Here is a 23,856-nt window from a genome sequence, read left to right as displayed (position 1 = left end):
AATACAACCATATACAGTACATCCACATTTAAAGATTTCTCTGAATCTCTGGACTTCTCACCTTCCCCTCCATGGGTCCTATTTTTAACCTTTTCTACTGCATATTTTTTCAGTAGTCCATATTTTATATACATAACTCCATTATCTCCATAGTACTTGCTACATTACAAGTGTTTCTGCAATTCTGCTAATGTTTTCATCTGCTTACAGTGGTCTCCAAGATAAATTATAAATTTTTCCCATTCTTTTTTGAAGTTTCTGTCTTCTTGGTTCCTGAGCTTTCTGGTCAGTTTTGCCGTTTTGGTGTAGTCCAAGAGTTTGAATAAATAAAAATAATTAGCAAATTGTCCAGTAGCACCTTAGAGACCAACTAAGTTTGTTCTGAAGAAGTGTGCATGCACACAAAAGAGACAAAATAATAACAGGAAAACCCCCAGAAACCCAGAAGACAAAAGTCAGAGATTGATGTGCATTATAATGAGTGAAATAAGTATTTGATCCCCTATCGACCATCCAGATGTCAGGCTACCTGGTATCTTCACTGTATGTAAGGAGCTGAGATTAGAAGCACCTGCTGTAAGGGAGAGGTCGTACCTGTAATCCCAGCTCGTTAACAGTACCTGTACAAAAGACACCTGTCGACAGAAGCAATCAATCCAGCAGATTCCAAAGTAGCCACCATGACCAAGACCAAAGAGCTGTCCAAGGATGTAAGGGACAAGATTGTAGACCTGCACAAGGCTGGACTGGGCTACAAGACTAGTGCCAAACAGCTTGGTGAGAAGGTGACCATGTGCCTATGGTGCAACTCGGTGGAAGGCACGTTCCTACGTTCTCCGCCACAGATTAAAATGGAAGCCCAGCTTGATGGTCTGTTACTTTGGAACACATTTAACCTCAACAAATCCCAAGACTTCTCTATTCAGCCTGCACCGTGCTGAAAAGGAGACTCGACCTCTGCGCTTGGGTTCTGCTAACCTGACATGCCACCTGTTTAATGCTTTGTGGGTGTCTTCCTACGCTCTTTTGCTTCTGTTGAAGTGCTCTGGGAGATGATCAGTCTTCCAACCGGTACCGCAGCTTTAGCTGGCTATCTGCTCTTCAATGCCTTCAAAGATCTCCAGAGGAACAGGAAAACCGGGCAAAGCAAGGTCACATCCATACCATACACCCAAAGCACATGGCTGGGAACTAGTTTGTGAAGGGTGCTGGGAATTGTAGCTCGGTGAGGGGTGTGAACTATAGCTCCCAGCACTTGAGGGGGAGCCATGTTCTTTTAATAATAATAATAATAATAATAATAATAATAATAATTGTTACAGATAGGAAGCCGTGTTGGTCTGCCATAGTCAAAATAAAAAAATTCCTTCCAGTAGCACCTTAAAGACCAACTAAGTTAGTTCTTGGTATAATGACTAATCATTATACATGACTAAGCCATTTCTCACCTTCTCACCCCTTGCCTTTTCCTGTAAGACCTATTGCAGTCGTTAAGAGTCGTCAACAGGCTCATCTCAGCTATCTGCCAATCTCCCATTCCCACCACCCTTCTGAGTAATACCCCTCCCCACCTTCTCACTATATAGAAGGGTCTGGCAACTTCTGTTTCAGTGTATCTGAAGAAGTGTGCATGCACACGAAAGCTCATACCAAGAACTAACTTAGTTGGTCTTTAAGGTGCTACTGGAAGGAATTTTTTTTATTTTTAATAATATTTGTATTATTTATACCCCGCCCATCTGGCTGGGTTTCCCCAGCCACTCTGGGCGGCTTCCAACAAAAGATTAAAATACAATAATTCATCAAATACTAAAAACTTTCCCTAAACAGGGCTGCCTGTTTCTGGTATGGATGTAACCCAAGACAAAGCCTCACCTCGTTCTCCAGGAAGCCATGTCCAAGATTATCCTGCCGCTGAGATGCATGCTTTTTTTATATATATATATTTATTTATACTTTTCGACTTCATACATTTCACTGATTTTATACATTTCACTAATTTTACAATCATTTTCTCTGGAAATATTCAAGCAACCATTTCCATTCTTTTATTTAAAAATTTGTTATCTTGATTTCTTACTCTTCCGGCAAATTTCTTACTCTTCCGGCAAAAACTGCTCCAGCTAAGGAAAAGACACTAAGGCAAACAAAAGGGAAGAGAGTGTTGAAAGGAAACAGCTGATGGGTGGGATCGGAAGAGAGATAAGGGATGCTAGAGGAGGCTGCCTGGGAGGGGGGAAGTAAAAGCCCATGGATCCTCAGGATTTTTACATTGGGTCACCCCAAATTCACTATCAGATCACATAGCATGTCCATGGCTACAGCCTGCACCAAAAAAATCACGCACCCACTGTTGCGTGGGGCCGCAATGGCACAAAAACGTGGTTACAAAGCACGGATCCACATGGATCCTCAGGATTTTTGCATTGAGTCACCCCAAATTCACCATCAGATCACTTGTCTGTGGCCACAGCATGAACTACAAAAATCATACATCGACTGTTTCGTTCAGAATATTTCCCCCCCCCCCTTGTTTCCCTCCTCTAAAAACTAGGTGCGTCTTATGGTCAGGTGTGTCTTATGGAGCGAAAAATACGGTAATTTCGAAGCCTTTATATGACTCAAGTTCTGGTTGCACACGGTCAAATGGAAGTCAGGTGTTATAGTATGACCAGCACAGCTTTGCTTGGGTAAGCCTGTGAGATTCTCCTGTAAATACCAACAGATTTGGAGAGCAGTCAGGAGAACTCTCCCAGTGAATAGCTTCTCAGGCTTTCTTAGACCACCTGATTCCCTTTTCTCCAATTAAGGGTGTTTCTTAATTCAACTCACCTGTAGTCATTTTCTCCCAACATCACCAGCTGGAGAGATGATCTCCAGGTTGCTACAGCAGTTTCCACCTTCTTTCTCCATCGATACTGTAACTGGAAACCGTTGACCTGCTCTTCTGTCGAATAGGGAAACGAAGCATGGATGAGGATTTTTCCTTGGAAAATTACCTGGACCAGTGTACAGGCCAGGTAAAATGAAGGATGCTGGGGTTTAATCTATTTTGAAAGGGCAACTGTTTTTCCTGCTAGTACTGGCAGAGTCAAAGAATACCTGCAGGCCTTAGTGGCTATCCGCTTTTTACTGTGGAACTAGCAAAACTCCCAGTCACGCCATTGGAACCAGTTGAGCAAGTGTGTTCTTTCCACATTTATTTTGATGGATTCTGGTCATATTATTTCTGTACTGCTCCTATTGCTTAGCATCTAGGAACATAGGAATATACCTTATATTGATTCAGCCTATTGGTTCATGTGGCCCAGAAGGTAGCAGGGTTTAAGGCAGGAGTTTGTCCCAATCCCAGGTGGGATGTGTGAGGATACGAGAATTTTGTTGTTGTTTTTTAAATGATATTTATTAAACTTTTCCAGACAATAAAAGGTTACAAAATTGTAGATAGAAAAATAAAAAAACATAACAATAATAAAAGACAAAAAAATACGAAAATACGAAAACCAAATACATAGACAGTAAAGAAGAAAGTTTAAAAAAAGGAAAAACAATCAATGTTTTCATGTCTTATCTTTCATTTACTTATTTCCTGACCTCCTCACACACCCCTTTTCTGTATTCCAGTTCACATAGTTAGTTCAGCAAATCCTTACCCTCTATCATTTATCTTTACTTATTATCTTAACCTATTATAACTATATATTTCCAACCATTGTCAATCCGCATTTACATATTCTTGTTCATCTTTTTAGCAATACCGCTTATTTTCAGTCCAACATCCCTTCAACATTCATTAATTTTACAGTATTTCTGCAGGTAGTCTTTAAATTTCTTCCAGTCTTCTTCCACCACCTCTTCTCCCTGATCTCGGATTCTGCCAGTCATTTCTGCCAATTCCGAGGATATGAGAATTTTGGGACATAATATGCAACGAACTTAAAAAGATCTTTAAATTCTCCTTTCAAAAAAAACCCAGAAGGCTTTCTGTTAGGCATTATGTCCACTGAAATACAAAACAACAGCTTTAGAACCATCTTTATGTTTGCAACCACAGCGGCCAGAATTCTGGTAGCAAAAAAAATGAAAGGCGACTTAATTCCTATAAAGCTTGACCGACAGGTGAAGATGATAGAATACCTGGAACTTGCGAAAATGACTGGGAGAATAAGAAAGTCAGAAAGTGAGCAAGGAATGGACAATATTGAAAGAATATTTAAAACAATACTGTGAAAATGCAAATCTCCTGACAGGTATAGATTGAATCTTGAATATTAAAGAGAATTATAGATGTAAAAAATTGTTCCTGAGATGTAATAGATATAATAGGAAGTGCGTATAGGTTAAGAATATTTAGAAAGCTCAATGAGGTGATTCGGAAGTCAAAAATATGTGTGACGTTAGGTGATGTGTAGCCAATTAATGTTGTCATTGTGGTATTGTTTTTTCTGTTTGTGTTGCATTTTTTGCAATTAGTAATATTAATAATAATTATAATAAAGAGTTTGCCCCAGTCACCCATCAGGGATTGGACCTGGGATCTTTGGCATCCAAAGTATGTGCTGTACCACTGAGCTATGAACATGACTAAGTAAGCTAATTACAGTGGTGCCCCGCAAGACGAATGCCTTGCAAGACGGAAAACTCGCTAGACAAAAGAGTTTTCCGTTTTGGAGGTGCTTCGCAAAACGAATTTCCTATGGGCTTGCTTCGCAAGACGAAAATGTCTTGCGAGTTCCTGCTGGGTTTTTTTCCTCCCCCCCCCCTTTTCTAAGCCGCTAAGCCGCTTATCGGCTGATCCGATCAGCAGATAAGCCGCTAGAAGCCGCTAATATTGCTAATCCGCTAATCCGTCAATGGGCTTGCTTCGCAAGACGAAAAAACTGCTAGATGAAGAGAATCACAGAACGGATTATTTTCGTCTTGCGAGGCACCACTGTACCGTATTCCCAAATTGCAGATAGCGAGCTGAGGCTGAGTGTTAGTGGACGTTCTAAGATGGGAAAGTGTGTCGGAATGTGTGGGATAGCGCTTGCTTTGACACAACACCATCTAACCTCCCCGCAATCAAATCGGAATAAATGCCCAGAACCTGAATAAATGCCCAGTAGCTGTGGGTGTTGAGGTTTGTGAGAAACGGCAGCTTTGAAGCGGACAATTAGTGAGTTGGCAAGAAGCCAAGTGAAACCAGAGTACATGAGGAAGCCTGCTTGGAGATGGGGAAGCCTAGCAACCATAGCTGTCAACTTTTCCCTTTTTTTAAGGGAAATCCTATTTGGAATAAGGGAATTTCCCTTAAAAAAAGGGAAACGTTGACAGCTATGCTAGCAACAGGTAGTGCTTGGCTAAAAGTTTCCCCTTATAAGCAGCATGACACAGTAGTTTGGTGTTGTTGTAAACAAAAATTCCCCTTTTCCCTTATGGGGTATCCAAGAGCCCATATAGAGTCCTTACATAGGTTCCCAACTGGTAGGAGAGAATAACAGAGGCCAACCAGAGAATATTGAGAAGCAAAGCAGCTAGTAAGCCTGATCTTTATTGATCTGTTGCAACAGGGTGCTCCCCTCACCTGCAGGAGAGGAGGAGGAACCCTGAAAAATGGCGTGCAAGGCCTTATAAAGACTTTTGAAATTGCCACCCTGTAGATCAAGACCACCCCCAGAAACATCATACATACATCACAGAAGGGGTGTAACCTAAGACCACCCCTCAGATACATCAAACCTAAATCACAGAAAAGGTGGTCTTAAAATAGAAATTTGAATGTTGTTTTTCTCCTGTCATTTATCTCCTGTCTGGCAGGTTACTTGATTAGATACCCTGCTTACTTGATTGGATTGCCTGGGGAGCCTGGCCAGTCTTTTGTAATGATAAATACTTAGTTCCTGGGCCAGGTCACAGGCTCACACCCTATTCATATCTTAAATGTGCCCTTAAGACAGGATTTGTGAGGAAAGAGACAATGGGGAGATCTCCCACTTTGACCTTGCAGAGAAAACATTTGGTCAGTTTAGGAATCAAAATGGTTTCAGGTCAGTCTTCCTGTGCTGATCTATGTACATGCTTGGTTGGTACACTTATGAACATTACCATATATCTAAGACCTAAAAATTCCTATCACAGAGTTCAGAGGTTGGTGTGTAGAGTAAGAATCGAGTCTGTGTGTATAGTAACTTGTACAAAGCTGTGCTATACTCTGTATATAATAAAAGTAAATACAAATCAAGTTATTGTTCGGCAAGTTATGTTCCTGAGTTGTCATCCTGGACTACATGGACTAAGCAGCCGGTAGCAGAGAGTTTTGGCAGTTCTATGCAGTAAACATGGCCCTGTGAGGAAAAAGCCAAGGCTTTGCTCGAATTGTGGTCCTCTGCTGCTGCAGTGTATTTTGAACATATTATTTTGGGGGATCTGGCATAGAGGAAAGGTTTCCCCTGCTCCTAACACTAGAACCCATGGACCTCAAGTGAATGGTGGGGAAATTCAGGACAGATCAAAGAAAACGTGCAGTGCACAGTTAAACTATGGAACTCATTGCCACAAGAGGTCATGGATGCCAATCTAGATGGCCCTGAAAGAGAATTGGACCAATTTATAGCAAAGGGCGGGACGCGGGTGGCGCTGTGGGTTGCACCACAGAGCCCAGGGCTTGCTGATCAGAAGGTCAGCGGTTCGAATCCCCGCGACAGGGTGAGCTCCCGTTGCTTGGTCCCTGCTCCTGTCAACCTAGCAGTTCGAAAGCATGTCAAAGTTCAAGTAGATAAATAGGTACCACTCCAGCGGGAAGGTAAAAGGCGTTTCCGTGCGCTGCTCTGGTTCTCCAGAAGCGGTTTAGTCATGGTGGCCACATGACCCGGAAGCTGTACGCCGGCTCCCTCGGCCAGTAAAGCGAGATGAGCGCCGCAACCCCAGAGTTGGCCACGACTGGACCTAATGGTCAGGGGTCCCTTTACCTAAGGAGTCTCAAGGGGATGTGGGTGGCACTGTGGGTTAAACCACAGAACCTAGGGCTTGCCGATCAGAAGGTTGGCGGTTTGAATCCCCGTGACGGGGTGAGCTCCCGTTGCTCAGTCCCTGCTCCTGCCAGCCTAGCAGATCGAAAGCACCTCAAAGTGCAAGTAGATAAATAGGTACCGCTCTGGCGGGAAGATAAACGTCGTTTCTGTGCACTGCTCTGGTTCACCAGAAGCGGCTTAGTCATGGTGGCCACATGACCCGGAAGCTGTAAGCCGGCCAATAAGGCGAGATGAGCGCCGCAACCCCAGAGTCGGTCACGACTGGACCTAATGGTCAGGGGTCCCTTTACCCTTTACCTATAGCGAAGGGTTTTTGGCAACTGCTAGTCACAATGGCTCGGCTCTGCCTCCACAGTTGGATGCAGCAAAGCTTCTGAATCCCAGTTGCTGGAACCCACAGGAGGGGAGAGCTGCTCTTGTGTTCGAATCCTGCCTGCTGGTTTCCCACAGGGAAGCCACTGTGTGAACAGGATGCTGGACTAGATGGGTCCAGCCGTCTCTTCTTATGTCCTATTAACGCAGAAGTGTGATGACTGTTTTTTCTCTCTCCCATCTTGTGATAGGATAACTTTCCACCGTCCAGCCCGCACGTTTCTGCTCCCATGAGCCCCTTTGCGGCAGACTTGCCTCCTTCCTCCTACCAGGGGGCAGCGTTTCATTCTCCGCCCGACCAGACCCACAACTTCTCGATTGACCTCAGCTTCCTGCCTGACTATTTAAGCCCGGATAACAAACACGAGGGCCGTGCAATGTCATTGGGGGAGCAGCACGGCTCTCAGTCAGGATCGCAAGACAGTGGCATCTTCCTGAATGGTAGTGGCCTGTCCCGACAGAGGGATGAAAACGCAACTCAACCATCGCCCGATGCTTCTAGGATGCCCGATTCCTCTGGGACCTGTCTTCCCATGAACCCGATGACCCCTATGGCCTCTGCTTCAGAAAGTTCTTCTGGCATCGTCCCACAGTTGCAGTAGGTTCATTCCTGTTAGAGCGCCTTGAAGCTTGGGTGACTTAGATTGAAAGTCACTCTTGTAGTTTGTAGAGTTCAAAGGCTTTATTTATGCAGGAACTGTTTACGGGATGAGTGGAGATAGGAGAGAAATAGCAGACATCTCGTCTGGAGAGAACAGCAAACAACAAATGGCTCAGCTTTTAAGGGGTGGAGTTAACTTAAACACAGAGGCTTACCAAACAAGCACAGGAAAGCTCATACCAATAAAAAACTTAGTTGGTCTCTAAGGTGCTACTGGAAGGATTTTTTAAATTTTGTTTCAACAAGTTCTAGTTAGCTTTCTACACAAATAGTGCCCCCTGGTGGGTTAAAGTTATATGTGTATTAAGTACAAAATCAATAGATTGAAATATGGTTGCTTTTGGGATGTGGGTGGCACTGTGGGTTAAACCACAGAGCCTAGGACTTGCCGATCAGAAGGTCGACGGTTCGAATCCCCGCGACGGGGTGAGCTCCCATTGCTCGGTCCCTGCTTCTGCCAACCTAGCGGTTCAAAAGCACGTCAAAGTGCAAGTAGATAAATAGGTACCGCTCCGGCGGGAAGGTAAACGGCGTTTCCGTGTGTTGCTTTGGTTCGCCAGAAGCGGCTTAGTCATGCTGGCTACATGACCCGGAAGCTATATGCCAGCTCCCTCGGCCAATAAAGCGAGATGAGCGCCACAACCCCAGAGTCGGCCACGATTGGACCTAATGGTCAGGGGTCCCATTACCTTTGCCTTTACCATGGTTGCTTTTATCCAGCAAATCATTAATTGTTTTTTTTAATTGTTATTTTTCTATGTTTTTGGTTGTTCTTATTTTTATCTGAAGCCACCTTTTGTCCCCATCAGGGAAAAAGGCAGGGTATTACTACTACTACTACTGCTGCTGCTAGCCACTTGGGGGCCTTTTCCCTGAGCAAATGGGAGCCTGCCTCCAGGTTGCTAAGCAATGGCAACATATTCTCTTCGCTCTTGTTTGCTTATCTTTATTTATTTTTTTATAATGATATTTATTGAAAAAAGAATGTTTTTAAAATTACAAAGAAAAAAAGACAAAATTACAAAGAAAAAAGACAAAAACAGAAAAATAAAAAAAATAAAACCATCATTTTCAAATTCTCCACTTTCATTACCTTCTTTCCATGACCTCCTCCCATCTCTTGTATCTTGATTAATAATTGTCACAGCAAATCCTTTCCATAATTCATAATATTCTGTCATTACATTACCTTACTCTATTTTCATCTTATCTTATAAAAAACCTTAAAACTTAAGACTTAAATCTTATTTTTACCAGCTTCTCATAACCATTACCTTTTTACCTAATTCTTTAAACATTTTTACAAGAGCCACGTAATTTCATTTCAACATTTTTACAATGTTCATAAAACATTTCTGATGATAAAAAAGAGAATAAAAACAATCCAATCTTCTTCCAGCGTCCCCTCCCCCCAGTCCCGGGATTGTCAGTCCTTTTTATCCCATTAGTCTGGCACATTAACCTGGCAACCTTATATCCGAGGCCTTCAAATCTCTTCCATGTCCCTTCCGCAGCTCTTCTTCATATTTTCCTTTCACTCGTGGGAACTCCAGCTTGGTAGTTTTTGACCCTTTTCAACAAATCGGCCCCTTTCCCATAGTCCAGACTAGACTCCATGTGGTATTTTAAGACATGCTTCAAATTCCCTCCAAGATTGGGAGTCCCAGCAGCTCCAAACCTCTGACGGCCCATTGCCAGACTCGGAAAGTCCAAACATCCCTGCATAGGGGGGTCAGTCCAACCCCCCATTTCCAAATCAATCCAAACTTTGTCTTTCCAAATCTGGTTTTTTCCAAGTTCATTTGTCAAATCCAAAGGCTCATTTTCCTGCTGGGCCAAAAGTCCCTCCATCTCTGGCGCCACCCCGGAAGTCCTTGTTTGCTTATCTTTAACTCTCAGGTTCTATGTTTAAAATGTGCATTGGGGGTGCTTTGAATGTACGGTGGTACCTCAGTTTATGAACTTAATCCGTTCCGGAAGTTTGTTCTTAAACCAAAACCATTCTTAAACCAAGGCGCGCTTTCCCTAATGAGGCCTCCTGCCGCCAGTTCCCCATCCACCATTCGGCTTCTGTTCTTAGACCAAGGTAAAGTTCTCAAACCAATACACTATTTCCGGTTTTGCAGAGTTTGTAAACCGAATCGTTCTTAAACCAGACTGTTCTTAAACCGAGGTACCACTGTGTTGTGTGAATGTTCCCAAACTAGCAGGGTCAAATTTATGCAATCCCAACAGATGTTGATTGATTTCCCGGAACCAATTGCATCTAGAAATAAGAAGAGGAGGAGGAGGAGGAGGAGAAGTATGATGGACATTCAATTTATGGCTCAGTACAGAAAGGAATGGCCGATTTGCTGTGATGCATCTCATGAACTTTTCCCCCAAAAAAATTTTTATTGCTTTTCCAAATTTATAAGAAAAAAAATACATTACAAAAAACAGCAAAAGAAAACACATTACAGAATAGAATCATAGAATCATAGAATCATAGAGTTGGAAGCGACCACAAGGGCCATCGAGTCCAACCCCCTGCCAAGCAGGAAACACCATCAGAGCACTCCTGACATATGGTTGTCAAGCCTCTGCTTAAAGACCTCCAAAGGAGGAGACTCCACCACACTCCTTGGCAGCAAATTCCACTGTCAAACAGCTCTTACTGTCAGGAAGTTCTTCCTAATGTTTAGGTGGAATCTTCTTTCTTGTAGTTTGGATCCATTGCTCCGTGTCCGCTTCTCTGGAGCAGCAGAAAACAACCTTTCTCCCTCCTCTATGTGACATCCTTTTATATATTTGAACATGGCTATCATATCACCCCTTAACCTCCTCTTCTCCAGGCTAAACATGCCCAGCTCCCTTAGCCGTTCCTCATAAGGCATCGTTTCCAAGCCTTTGACCATTTTGGTTGCCCTCCACTGGACACGTTCCAGTTTCTCAGTGTCCTTCTTGAACTGTGGTGCCCAGAACTGGACACAGTACTCCAGGTGAGGTCTGACCAGAGCAGAATACAGTGGCACTATTACTTCCCTTGATCTAGATGCTATACTCCTATTGATGCAGCCCAGAATTGCATTGGCTTTTTTAGCTGCCGCGTCACACTGTTGGCTCATGTTAAGTTTGTGGTCAACCAAGACTCCTAGATCCTAGATCCTAGACTCCTATATCCTTTTAGAACAAAAGAAAAACATAAAAATAATTATTTCTTCCGAAACCCAAATTGCCTTACATTGTTAATTGACTTCCTCAGGTTCCCCTCTAACTGAATTTCATTGTATCACCTTGTAACAGTTCTCTAAAATCATATTTCTATTGAAATTGACTTCTTCCATTTACTATCCTCCTCTCTTTTATTAGTATTCTAGTCCTTAATGTTTTACAACACATTCTTATACTAACCCTTAGCCTATTTATTACTTTCAAGTGACTTCTAATTATCTTTTATGCATCCCATGAACTTATCCATGCCACTTCTAAGCACTAAAGGCACCTTTGTCAATCTGTTGCATCCCCTCGTAAATGAAGTCTTCAATGTGCAATGTTTCTCCCTTGTTCTCCTAGGAATATCGTGGCCACTGTAAATTTGGCTTGTAAGCTGGACCTCAAGAACATTGCCCTTCAAGCTAGGAATGCAGAATTCAACCCAAAGGTAAGCCCCAGGGAAGCTGTTTGGTGCCATGCCTCTGAGAAATTGTTCCCCTTTCAGATTCTGGTTGGGCTCAGACTTTTTAAAAATATATCTTCTCTTTATTATTTTCCTCATCATCTTCTTGTTGTCATATATTCCTTTCTTTGTGACCTCTGATAGTCTCCACAAGCGGGTTGAAAACAAACGTTGTTATGTCCTGTGTGGATTTTATTCCTCCAAGAGCCATATTCAGACAGACAGACCCATTTCCGCACTCCCGTACAAAACATTCTTAAAGTCTGCCCGTTAATTCTCGCAGGTCTGTCAGTCTCTCCTCAATCTTCTCAGGGGTACTGCCAGGTCAAACTCACAGTCCGATATAATAACAAGCCATGGTCTCCACCCCCTCAATCAGAAATCCTGTAGCCAGACCTGCCCTAACAAGTCTCTTTTTATAACTGCGTCACCAAGGCCTTTCATTCCGTTCCAGATATTCCACAAGCCATGCCTTTGATTAGTGATTTATTTCCACACAGTTCTTAATCATCCTGCTTGTTATCAGTAATTGCAATGATTCTTCTTGGGGGGAGGATTGTTAGGTACTCACATGGTTGGGCTCAGACTTGGTGGACTCTAGAGATGGATGTGCTGGGATAGCTCAGTCGGTAGAACATGAGACTCTTAAGCTCAGGGTTATGAGTTTGAACCCCACGTTGGGCAAAAGATTGCTGCATTGCAGAAGGTTGGAGTACATGACCGTCGTGGTCTCATCCAATTCTACAATTCTACAATGTTGAACTATGACTTTGATAGACCACGGTTCGAATCCCCACGCAGCCATGAAGCTCATTGGGTGACCTTGAGCCAGTCACTCTCTCTCAGCCTAGCCTATATCACAGGTTTGTTGTGAGGATGAACTGGGGGGGAGGAGAACCTTGTACACAGCCTTGAACTCCTTGCTAGAAAAGGTGCCATATAAATGTAATAATAGAAAGGGCTTGTGGAAAACAGGTCGTGTAGATTCCTCCATTGCAAGAGCCTCAGAAATGAGAAGGATGAGCATGCGCAGAGTGCACCTGTCGGGTCAAATCTCTGTATTTCGTAAGATACTGCCAGAAGCACTTGTCTAAAACAGATTCGCAAGGTGGTAATCTGGTTTTTTTCCTGAACTTCAGAGGTTTGCTGCTGTGATCATGAGAATTCGAGAACCAAGGACAACGGCCCTCATATTTAGTTCCGGCAAAATGGTCTGCACAGGAGCGAAAAGGTGGGACTTTACTATGAACCCAGAATAAACGGGGCACCGACATGGCGGGCAGGATTGAGCTGTCTACAAATCTTAGCTTTCTTTCTCTCCTTCCTTTTAAATATGTTTTGCCTAGCCATGTGACTCTGAAAATAATAATAATAATAATAATAATAATAATAATAATAATAATAATAATTTTTATTTATACCCCGCCCTCCCCAGCCAAGGCCAGGCTCAGGGCGGCTAACAAGCAATAATAAAAACAAGTTGAATGAATACAACTTAAAAACAAGATTAAAATACAACATTAAAATATTGAAACATAAAAAAATTAAAATGCAGCCTCATCACAGGAGGAGAAAGGAAAAAGGAAAAAGAAAGAGGGGGAGGGAATCAAATTGGCTCCAAGCCAAAGGCCAGGCGGAACAGCTCTGTCTTACAGGCCCTGTGGAAAGAAATCAGATCCTGCAGGGCCCTGGTCTCATGAGACAGAGCGTCCCACCAGGCCGGGGCCAGTGTTGAAAAGGCCCTGGCTCTGGTTGAGGCTAATCTGACTTCCTTAGGGCCCAGGACCACTAGGGTGTTGCTATTTATGGACCTTAAGGTCCTCCGTGGGGCATACCAGGAGAGGCGGTCCCGTAGGTATGAGGGTCCTAGGCCGTGAAGGGCTTTCAAGGTCAAAAGCAGCACCTTAAATCTGACCCTGTAATATAAGGGTTGGAAGTGTTGTGGGTGATGCAAGTGAACTACTGGAGGCCAGGTTGCGATTAGTAGGATATACAATGGTTAGAGGGGGGGGCTTTTCACTGCCCACATAGTTCTCTGCCCCTCCCAAAGGATAGCAGAAAGCCTGTAATAAATGGTTGAAAGTCAGCACGTACAGATTTGTTTGATTTGAATAATGTTTACATTGTACATTTCACAGAAGAAAATGGAGACATGCTTGCAACACCCCAATTCTCAGGCCCCAGTTATACAAGAGCTCTGAACAAGTACCAAGAAATAGGGTCTGTCCTGACAGATAAATAAATAGGAACAACTGGAATAATGTGGGAAACATTTTGTTTGCTTGTAAACAATTTTACCTCGCAGTGTGGTTGAAAAAGGTTCCCAGAATACCTTACAAATGTCACTAACATTTGCCTGTCTCTGCCCTCAGGACCACAATATAAAGGAAATGAGCCAGAAGGAAAAGAGATTTATTTAGGGGGGGTATTGTTATTGTGCATTTGGAAGCAGTAGGGTGAATAAAAATGGACCCTTCTTGAAATAAGAATTGTCCAGTCCAAAAATACGGTTCAAAAGCTTTAGTAATAGAACTTGTTGCAAAACAGACTTGCAACAGTAATGTTACACCCAAATTATTGCATAGTATCATATGCTTGTCCACGCATAGGTTAAACATCTTAGAAACATGAAATTACTTCACCCAGAGCTGAAAACAAAGCTCTGCCTCTTCCACAGCCTGTATTATACTCTGAAGCTGCGTTTCTGGAGAGAATCAATTGCACACCTTTCTCTCCTGCTGCTTCCAGGGAGAGAGCAAAAACCAACTCAGACAAAATGGAGATTTGCAACCGAATACCTTTCTCATGTGATCTAAGCTAAAACTCCATTTGTGAGCTTGCAGAAAGACATTCTAAGTTAATTATAATCTCTTAGGCTCTCTGTTCCTCTTGCTTAGCTTCAATGGAATTTTCCAAAGTTGCAGCTGCAGCAATACATATACAGAATTATTTTTCATTTTGATGTACAATTAAATAATTCCACATTCTTATTTATTTATTTATTTATTCATTCATTCATTCATTCATTCATACCCTGCCCATCTGGCTGAGTTTCCCCAGCCACTCTGGGCAGCTCCCAATAGAGTGTTAAAAACAATACAGCATTAAGTATTAAAAACTTCCCTAAAGAGGGCTGCCTTCGGATGTCTTTTAAAGATAAGGTAGCTGATTTTTCCTTCACATCTGGTGGGAGGGCATTCTACAGGGCGGGTGCCACTACCAAGAAGGCCCTCTGTCTGGTTTCCTGAAACTTGGCTTCTTGCAATGAGGGAACTGCCAGAAGGCCCTAGGTGCTGGACCTCAGTGTCTGGGCTGAATGATGGAGGTGGAGACGCTCCTTCAGGTATACAGGACCAAGGCCGTTTAGGGCTTTAAAGGTCAGCACCAACACTTTGAATTGTGCTCGGAAATGTACTGGGAGCCAATGCAGATCTCTCAGGACCGGTGTTATGTGATCCCGGCGGCCACCAGTCAAGGTGCCACATTCTGGATTAATTGCAGTTTCCGGGTCACCTTCAAAGGTAACCCCATTTAATGGGGAGCAAACTCAGGCCACTAGACCAGCTGGGATGGGAAATGGCTCAAGGAGAGAAGTCAAAAGTTGCAGCTTCTCAGCAGAGTCAATGGGATGGCCCTGCTCCCTTGGTTCCCTCTGCAGCAGCGTGATGAAAGGTGCACTGTCCAATGACAGCTGTTGGAGGGGAAGCCTGATAGAGCTGGCGTCTCAGGCAAGATGGTGTTCCTGCTTGCCATCTCTCCCTTCTGCTGTAACCTGATGGATCCATTGCCAAGCACAGACCAACCTATAGCCCTCCTCAAACCATAGCTGTCAACCGTCCCTTATTTGGCGGGAAAGTCCCTTATCCCAGCGCTGTGTCCCGCTGCTGTCCCTTAGTGATGATGTCCCTTAAATTTCCCAGGTTTCAAAGGAAGCAGCTCCTCTCCCTCCCTCCCTGCTGGCCAGGGAGGAGGGAGGCTCCAACTGTGTTGCTTGGCTGCGTTGCTCACCCAATAAGGAGTCTAAGAACGACTGGGGGGTGGAGCTTGCATGCCTTGTGCCAATCAAATCGGCCGCGTTGCCTGGGGACTCGCCTTTGCTCAGCGCTTCCCAGCAGAGAGGTGACGGTGGTTTTCCTTGCTGCTGTATCCCTTTGCCGGGTTGCTGCGCTGTGGGAACCACCGCTTGAGGCTTCATTTGGCTGCTGGTTGACTAAAATCCCTTATTTTGGCTGCTGATCCCTTATTTTCGAGGCTGCTGGTCCCTTATTTTCAAATCTGTAAGTTGACAGCTATGCCTCAAATCTTTGGTGGCTGGATTTCTGCCCCACCCCCCTTTTTGTGTTTGTGTGTGTGAACCTGCAGTGAAGAACAGTCTCGGCTGGCAGCCAGGAAGTACGCCCGTGTGGTGCAGAAGCTTGGATTCCCTGCTAAATTCCTGGATTTCAAAATACAGAACATGGTGGGCAGCTGCGATGTGAGATTTCCCATCCGGCTCGAAGGCCTGGTTCTCACGCATCAGCAGTTCAGTAGGTACGTCCATCCATGCCGCTGTTGGAAAGGAAAACAGAACATCTGCTCTTCCTGTTTTGGGGGATGTTATGTACTGAAGTTCTCACCCTGGGCCAGCAGGGGGATACTGTAGATAGGTATGCAAATAAGGGATCAAAAGTGACGTTCAGTGATTGGATAGTTTTAGAAAATTGTTGCAATTACATGGTACTGGAGCTCTATATAAGTAGGCTGACTGAACCCTTCAGTTCAGTTCTGTTCTGGCCTCTGAATAAACAAAAGCTGTTGAAGAATCGCTGTGTCGTCTGATATGTTCACCCACAACTTAACAGGGGAGATGCCTGAAATAGCTTGTGGGTGTTGCAAACCAGGGAGCACTTTGCCCTCAAGGCAAGATCATGTTCTAGTCCTCTGCTGCTTTATAATAATAATAATTTATTATTTGTACCCCACCCATCTGGCTGGATTTCCCCAGCCACTCTGGGCGGCTTCCAACAAAACACTAAAAAATACACTAAGATGTCACACATTAAAAACTTCCCTGAACAGGGCTGCCTTAATATATCTTCTGAATGTCAGGTAGTTGTTTATCTCTTTGACATCTGATGGGAGGGCGTTCCACAGGGCGGGCGCCACTACCGAGAAGGCCCTCTGCCTGGTTCCCTGTAGCTTTGCTTCTCGCAATGAGGGAACTGCCAGAAGGCCCTCGGTGCTGGACCTCAGCGTCCGGGCTGAATGATGGGGTTGGAGACGCTTCTTCAGGTATACTGGGCTGAGGCCATTTAGGGCTTTAAAGGTCAACACCAGCACTTTGAATTGTGCTCGGAAACGTACTGGGAGCCAATGTAGGTCTTTCAAGACTGGTGTTTTGTGGTCTCGGCGGCTGCTCCCAGTCACCAGTCTAGCTGCCGCATTCTAGATTAGTTGTAGTTTCTGTGTCACCTTCAAAGGTAGCCCCACGTAGCCCCATTTACACTGCTTGTGAATGGAGGCTTGTATCATTGTGGCGTGCAATCGATTTTGAGTAAGCGGTCATATGAACATAGCCTGGTGTTGATATTGTATCCTCTCACATAATCCCACACTGATGCTTGCTGGCTCTGCTAACCTGGACTACCTGTGTCCCTCATGACCTTTTCAGAAGCTGCTTCCTCCCTTTTCCTTTCGAAGAGGGTAGACGCTCTTTTGATATCTCCCCTCTCCCCTCTGATGCATTAAACCCCAAAGTCACATAAAACACTCCCATTAGTCACATACAATGCCAAATGACTTTCTAACTTCATGCATTTTAATTCTTTCTTAAATAGCTATGAACCAGAACTGTTTCCTGGCCTCATTTATCGAATGGTCAAACCACGGATTGTATTGCTTATCTTTGTGTCTGGGAAAGTTGTATTAACTGGTAAGTGATGTATACAGCACAAACTATTGACCTAGGAGTTTGCATGTGAAGGCTATAGGCACAATCTGTCGGAAACATCTCCAGTTCTGAGCCCTGCTGAAACGTATGGGAGCTGTAAAATCGGACATCTTACATTTGTTCTACTAAAATTGCACCGTGTGACAATCGGTGCAATCCTATACCTATCTATTCAGAAGCCCCATTGAATTCAGCAGGGCTTATGCATAGGTTAGTGGTATTGGACCGCAGCCTAAGAACAGTTTCATTTTATTTTTTTATGCTTGGAATGCATTGCTTGTGAAAGTTTATGCAGGAGAGAGAGAGCCCAACTGCTGAGCTTTACACCCAGATCAGTGTAGTGTGATCATCTCGGTTTACTGATGTGTGAAATGCGAAAAGCATTTTAAGCATCACTTCTGCCCTAAAACTATAAGGAAGAAAAGAATTTAAGGTCCTTTTCTGAAGCCTGCAAAAATATTAAAGGTGAAGGTAAAGGACCCGTGACAGTTAAGTCCAGTCGCGAACAACTCTGGGGTTGCGGCGCTCATCTCGCTTTACTGCCCAAGGGAGCCGACGTTTGTCTATTTATTGACCTATTTATCTACTTGCACTTTGATGTGCTTTCGAACTGCTAGGTTGGCAGGAGCAGAGACCGAGCAACGGGAGCTCACCCCGTCGCAGGGATTTGAACTGCCAACCTTTTGATCGGCAAGCCCAAGACTCAGTGGTTTAGACCACAGTGCCACCCGCTGTGTCTAAATACATAATAATATGTATTTTACATAATATATATTATTTAATTTTATTATGTACAGTGGTATCTCGGGTTACATACGCTTCAGGTTTCATATGCTTCAGGTTACACACTCCATTAACCCAGAAATAGTGCTTCAGGTTAAGAACTTTGCTTCAGGATGAGAACAGAAATCGTGCTCTGGCAGCAGCAGGAGGCCCCATTAGCTAAAGTGGTGCTTCAGGTTAAGAACAGTTTCAGGTTAAGAACAGACCTCCGGAACGAATTAAATACTTAACCCGAGGTACCACTGTAATAGTTTATTATATATTATGTAAAATTATGCAATTTTACATAATATATAATATGTACATTGTTGTTCTTGTTTAGTCATTTAGTCGTGTCCAACTCTTCGTGACCCCATGGACCAGAGCACGCCAGGCACCCCGGCGTACATTACAAGATACATAATGGTGATAGGATAAGAGTGTGTGTGTGTGTGTGTATACACACCACATGTGAGAAGCGGGAAACAGGATAGCTGTTTTGGGGGGAAAGTGAACAGTGTAAATTCTTAATAAAAAACTATTGATTTCTCATTGAAATGGATAGCTGGCAGGTTTAAGAAAAACAAACCCAATCAGAATGCTGTGGTGGCAACTAGGGAAAATAAATGTGAGATAGATTTGTCTCTGTTCAGGCCAGGTGTAAGATGCTGAGCTGGAAAAACTGACATGGTAATTAACATTATAAGCCAGGAACTGACAAGGAAGAAAGGTGTCATCTACTATGGTAGGCTTTTCAACCAGTCTAGTGGAGATGATCAAAAACCATCCCACTCTGATAATGGAGTTCAAAAGGGCTGTGCTATGGAAAATTTCCCCCCATTTCCCCCTTCAACTTTACTCTCCTGGCAGAGAACATTTTTAGGGCATTGCTCCTAACTTCATTTCATTTCTTATGAATGTTATTAATGCTCGTTTCAAAACCATTTTTCCTAGGTGCCAAATACCGTTCTGAAATCTATGAAGCATTTGAAAACATCTATCCAATCCTGAAGGGCTTTAAGAAAGCTTCTTAATTTTTTTCTGATAAATTGTATCGTTTATGCGAGTTTTAGCATCAAGTACAAAATTCTCAAACACACAAATTGACTGTTGACAGTCAAATACCTCTAATCCTCTGTTACAGTTTGACGCTACGCTGTCAGTCTGTTTCATCGTATTCTTCTTCTTGTGAATTCCTTACAGAAAAAAGGGCTATGAATTTTGAACTGTGTGAAATGTGATAAAAGAGATATGAAATACAAAAACTAGTTCTGTAAGAATGCTTTAGGGAATGGGTTAGCGTCTTGGAATACTGTTGAAATCGAAATGTTCCCCATTTTTAAAATGTATTTTTGTCTAAAATAAAGATAAATCACACTATTAAAATACTGGGTTGTTGTTTTTTAATTATTCGTTAAACAATATGTAGTCTAGCCACATTGGCTGATGTGGAATGGGAGACCCATTTGACTGGAAGGCCTGGTTCTAGCTCATCAGCATTTCAGCAGGTTGTCTTTTTCTTTGGCGATCGCTCATAGCCGAGTATGTTTGTCTTCCATGAACACGGTTTTAAATATGTCTGTCCACACCACTGTTGCAAGGAAAGAGGCAGGGAAAAAGAAAAAGGAGAAGCAGAGGTGTGTGTCATTAGCATATTGCTGACAACGTTGGTTGGGGAACTACATGGTAAAATCCGGATGAGTGCAGATGCCAGAGAATGGCTGCCTTTTAGTTTTCCTATTGTTCCTGTAACTGTGAATTTGACAAATTCAGCTTCATTTTTTTAAAAAAAATGATATTTATTGAGAATTTTAAAGTTACAAAGAAAAAAGAAGGAAAAGATAAGAAAAAGAGAAAAAGGAAAAGAATAGATAAAAATAACAATTAAACAATACAAATCAATAAAAACCAAAATCAAAAAGAAAAAACAAAACACACAATGCAACACAATAAAAAAACAAAAACATACAACAAATTTAAAAACAAATCCAATATTCCCAAATCCTTAACTTTCATTAACTTATTTCATCGACCTCCTCACACCTCCCTTTTTTGTATTCTAGTTGTTAATGATCTCAGCAAATCCTTTCCATCTTTCACAATATTCTGTCATTAAATTACCTTGATCTATTTTAACCTTATCTTACCATAAAAAACCTTAAAACATAAATCTTATTTATACCGAATTCTTTTAACCATAACATATTCTTACATAATTCTTTTTAACATTTCTGCTAAAGCCAAATAATTTCAAAAACTTTCTTCCAATCTTCATCCATCGTCTCTTCTCCTGGTCTCGGGTTTTGTCAGTCCTTTCTATCCCATCCATCTAGTCCATCAACCTGGTGACCTTATATCCGAGGCTCTTAAGTCTTTTCCATGTCCCTTCCGCAGGTCTTCCTCATGTTTATACCTGTACTTTACTTCGTCTTCTGCTCCTTTCACTCTGGGAGACTCCAACTTGACAATATTTTTGTCCCTTCTCGACAAGTCAGCCCATTTTCCATAGTCAACACTGAAATCCATGTGGTATTTAAAGGCATGTTTCAAGGCCCCTCCAAAATTAGGGGCCCCCACAACTCCGAGCTCCCCCCGGCCTAAAGCCAGACTTGAAAAATCAAAACATCTCTGCATAGGGGGGTCCATCCAGCCCCCCATCTCCAAACCAAGCAGATCTCTGTCTCTCCAAATCTGACTTTTTCCAGGTTCATTCATCAAATCCAATGACTCATGTTCCTGCTGGGCCACAGCTCCCTCCATCTCTGCCACCCGAGGTCCAGCAACAGCCTCCTCCCTCATCTCATCTGTCAAAGCACATTCCTGGGTTGATTCCTGAGTGGGTTCTATATAGGTACCCACTGCCTGTCCAAAATTTCCTATCGCAACTGTCATCAAATCCATTTTCTCATGTAACTGTTCCAATAAAGCACTTGTCTTGCAAAAGGCAAGCACCGGAGCCTCTGAGCACATTCTTGTTCAAGGTCGAAGTCTGGTCCCACGACCTTAATCTTTTACAGTTGCAAAACTCCCCAGTTCGACTTTAATAACAGTTTCACAAGCTCCCTCTAGGGGAAACAATTGCTATTTGTATCCATCTTTTTTTCCTTTTTTTTTTAAAGGCAGATTTAGCAACAAAGTTTTCCTTTTTCGGATATTTTGTCAATATTTTGTTCCTTTTAAAAGTGAAAGGGGACAAATTCAGCTTCAAACGCGAACCAGCGCGAACCTTTTAACTCCCTGCCTGCCGTTGCGTTTATATTTAACATTCATAATTGAAATACTTTATTGTCACTTGTACAACTTGTATAAAGTGAGATTACACGAGCACCCCCCACTCAGCTCTCTTAGTCTTAATTCCCTTCGTTTACTGACAGTTGCCCTGTTGTTATCTTTTCATTCAGCAGCCTAACAGCCCACAGATAGAAGCTGTTCTTTACCCTGTTGGTGCGACTAATCATGCTTCTATATCTTCTGCCTGAGAGCAGGAGATCAAGAAAGTGCCAGCCAAGGTGTGAATCATCCCTGAGAATTTTCCTCACTCTCCTGAGGCAACGTTCTTCCGCAATGTCATCCAGCGGATTCACGGGACAGCCCATAATATCTTGTGCTGTATTTGTTGGTATTAAAGGGTTAAGAAGCTCTAATCAGGACACTCTAATCACTGAGCAGCTGGAGGTCGTTAAGCTTCCTGGAATGTGAGTTTGTATAAATAGTCAACTCACTAGTGTGTTTGCCTCTTTTCCCCCCTTCCCTTTTCTTTTGGGGCGTGTTTGCTGAAATGTGTGATTCTTCACCAGGGTTTTTGTTTTGTTTAAATAAACCTTTTATTTGAGTTCCAAACCGCTTGCTCCAAGATTCCTTTATTGAAAAGATGCTGACTCTCCAGCCCTTCTTGAGCCGCTGTGCGAAATGCTCTGCTGTAATGGGACATTGTGGCATCGGAAGCGCACTGGACATTTGATTAGCATTAAACTAATTAAAGTTTAATGGGACAGGTTATGGATGTTTGTACGTCAAGAAGGAGATAAGGAGTGCAGTTCAGAGTGATTTATGAAAGGACTGGAGCGAAGACAGAAGCGGTTGCCGACAACCAAAGCCTTCAAAGCAGCTTGAGTCCTGCAACGTGCCTAGGAAAAGTTTTAAAGAGGCACTGCGCAGTTTGTACTCGCTGGAAGACGTCTTATTCCTCGAGGAGCCACCTCAGCAGCTGGGAGACGGTCTACAGGTCTGTGAGTATCGTTCCTAAGCCCCAGGGAGGATGGCAGAGTCCCAGGAAAGTTTTGCTGTCCCGTTTACGCGACTCAATGGGAAAAATTGGCAAGATTGGAAGGCTAGAGTAAGGGTTTGGTTGCAAGCAAAAGAGTTGTGGAGTTGTACTGAAGCACCGCCTTTACAGGCAGCTGCAGACGCGTCTGCAGAAGAGAAAGCAGCAGCGGCAGCTTCACAGAAACGCGACAGGAAAGCCCAAGGTCTACTAGTTTTGGCAGTGGGACCAGAGCAAATGCCTTATGTTTCTGAGTTAAAGAACACGCATGAGGTCTGGACGGTTCTGCAGCGGCTAAATTCCAGAAACACTGCGGGGGCCAAGATCCATGCTACAAGATGTTTGTTTGATTTACGTCTCCAACCGGGAGCGTGTGTGAAAGAACATATTGCCAAAATGGTGTCTGCCTTTAATCAACTAAGACAGCTGGGCATTCCTTTCTCTATGGAGCAGCAGTCATACATTTTGTTGTCTTCTCTTGATAAAAGCTATGAGACTCTAGCTTTAACTTTGGAAGCTATGCCTTCATCTGAATTAACCCTTGAATACATTTCTTCTCGACTTGCAGATGAACAGGATAAAAGGCAAAGAGAAAGAGGTTTGTCTTCAAAGGGGAGTTATGCTGTGCCTAAGAGTGGGGATGCTGAGTTTGAGAACACAGTAAATGCTTTTGCAGCTAGACACTGTTTTCGCTGTGGTTCCTCTTCCCATTTAATCAGGAATTGTACACGTGAACCTGGTCAAGACAGCACCAAGGCCGTTGCCCCTAGTTACCAGACAAGGAGTTCCAGGGGACGTCGAAGAAGAGGAGGAGGTCATGGCTACTCCCACAGCACACAGCACATGGCTTCAGCAATGGCGTTGATGCAAGGGCATGGCCAAGGCAGCAAGCTACGCTGGTTGATCGACAGTGGTGCATCTCATCACCTGGTGGCGCCATCTAGTGTCCGTTTGCAGAATTGCAGACATTTGCAAACCCTTAAAGTTGTGACAATGGCAGATTCAACTAAACGTTCCTTAGAGACCGTGGGCACAGTGTTTTTGAAGTGTTTGCAAACAGAAATTGATGCCTACGTGCTAAAGGGAATGAAGGGGTGTATTTTGTCTGTGTCAGAACTTGATAGAAATGGGTTTAAAACTGTGTTTGAAAATGGGGTTTGCACTATTTCAAAGAATAATGTATCTCTTTTGCAGGTG

The 23,856-nt window shown here is 43.3% G+C and overlaps 1 protein-coding gene across 5 annotated transcripts in view; it reads left to right on the top strand.

Moving 5' to 3' along the window:
- TBPL2 (TATA-box binding protein like 2) overlaps positions 1 to 19,718 on the top strand; it is a 100,419-nt gene extending 80,701 nt beyond the window's left edge. Inside the window, exons 1-7 of one of the 5 annotated variants that reach the window (XM_083515885.1) lie at positions 2,605 to 3,020; positions 7,577 to 7,983; positions 11,602 to 11,689; positions 12,844 to 12,935; positions 16,067 to 16,234; positions 17,521 to 17,615; positions 19,350 to 19,718. In XM_083515885.1, the coding sequence (XP_083372011.1) occupies positions 2,970 to 3,020; positions 7,577 to 7,983; positions 11,602 to 11,689; positions 12,844 to 12,935; positions 16,067 to 16,234; positions 17,521 to 17,615; positions 19,350 to 19,429 (981 nt within the window). In that variant the 5' untranslated portion in view covers positions 2,605 to 2,969 and the 3' untranslated portion in view covers positions 19,430 to 19,718. The other 4 variants (XM_083515887.1, XM_083515886.1, XM_083515889.1 and 1 more) reach the window with 4 other exon arrangements.
- The last annotated feature ends 4,138 nt before the right edge of the window (positions 19,719 to 23,856 follow it).

This window comes from Podarcis liolepis (genome assembly GCF_965112155.1).
Source record: "Podarcis liolepis genome assembly, chromosome: 1".
NCBI classification, from domain to species: Eukaryota; Metazoa; Chordata; class Lepidosauria; order Squamata; family Lacertidae; genus Podarcis; species Podarcis liolepis.
The sequence above is the reverse complement of the archived record's forward strand: the minus strand, read 5'-3'. Positions and strand labels throughout refer to the sequence as shown.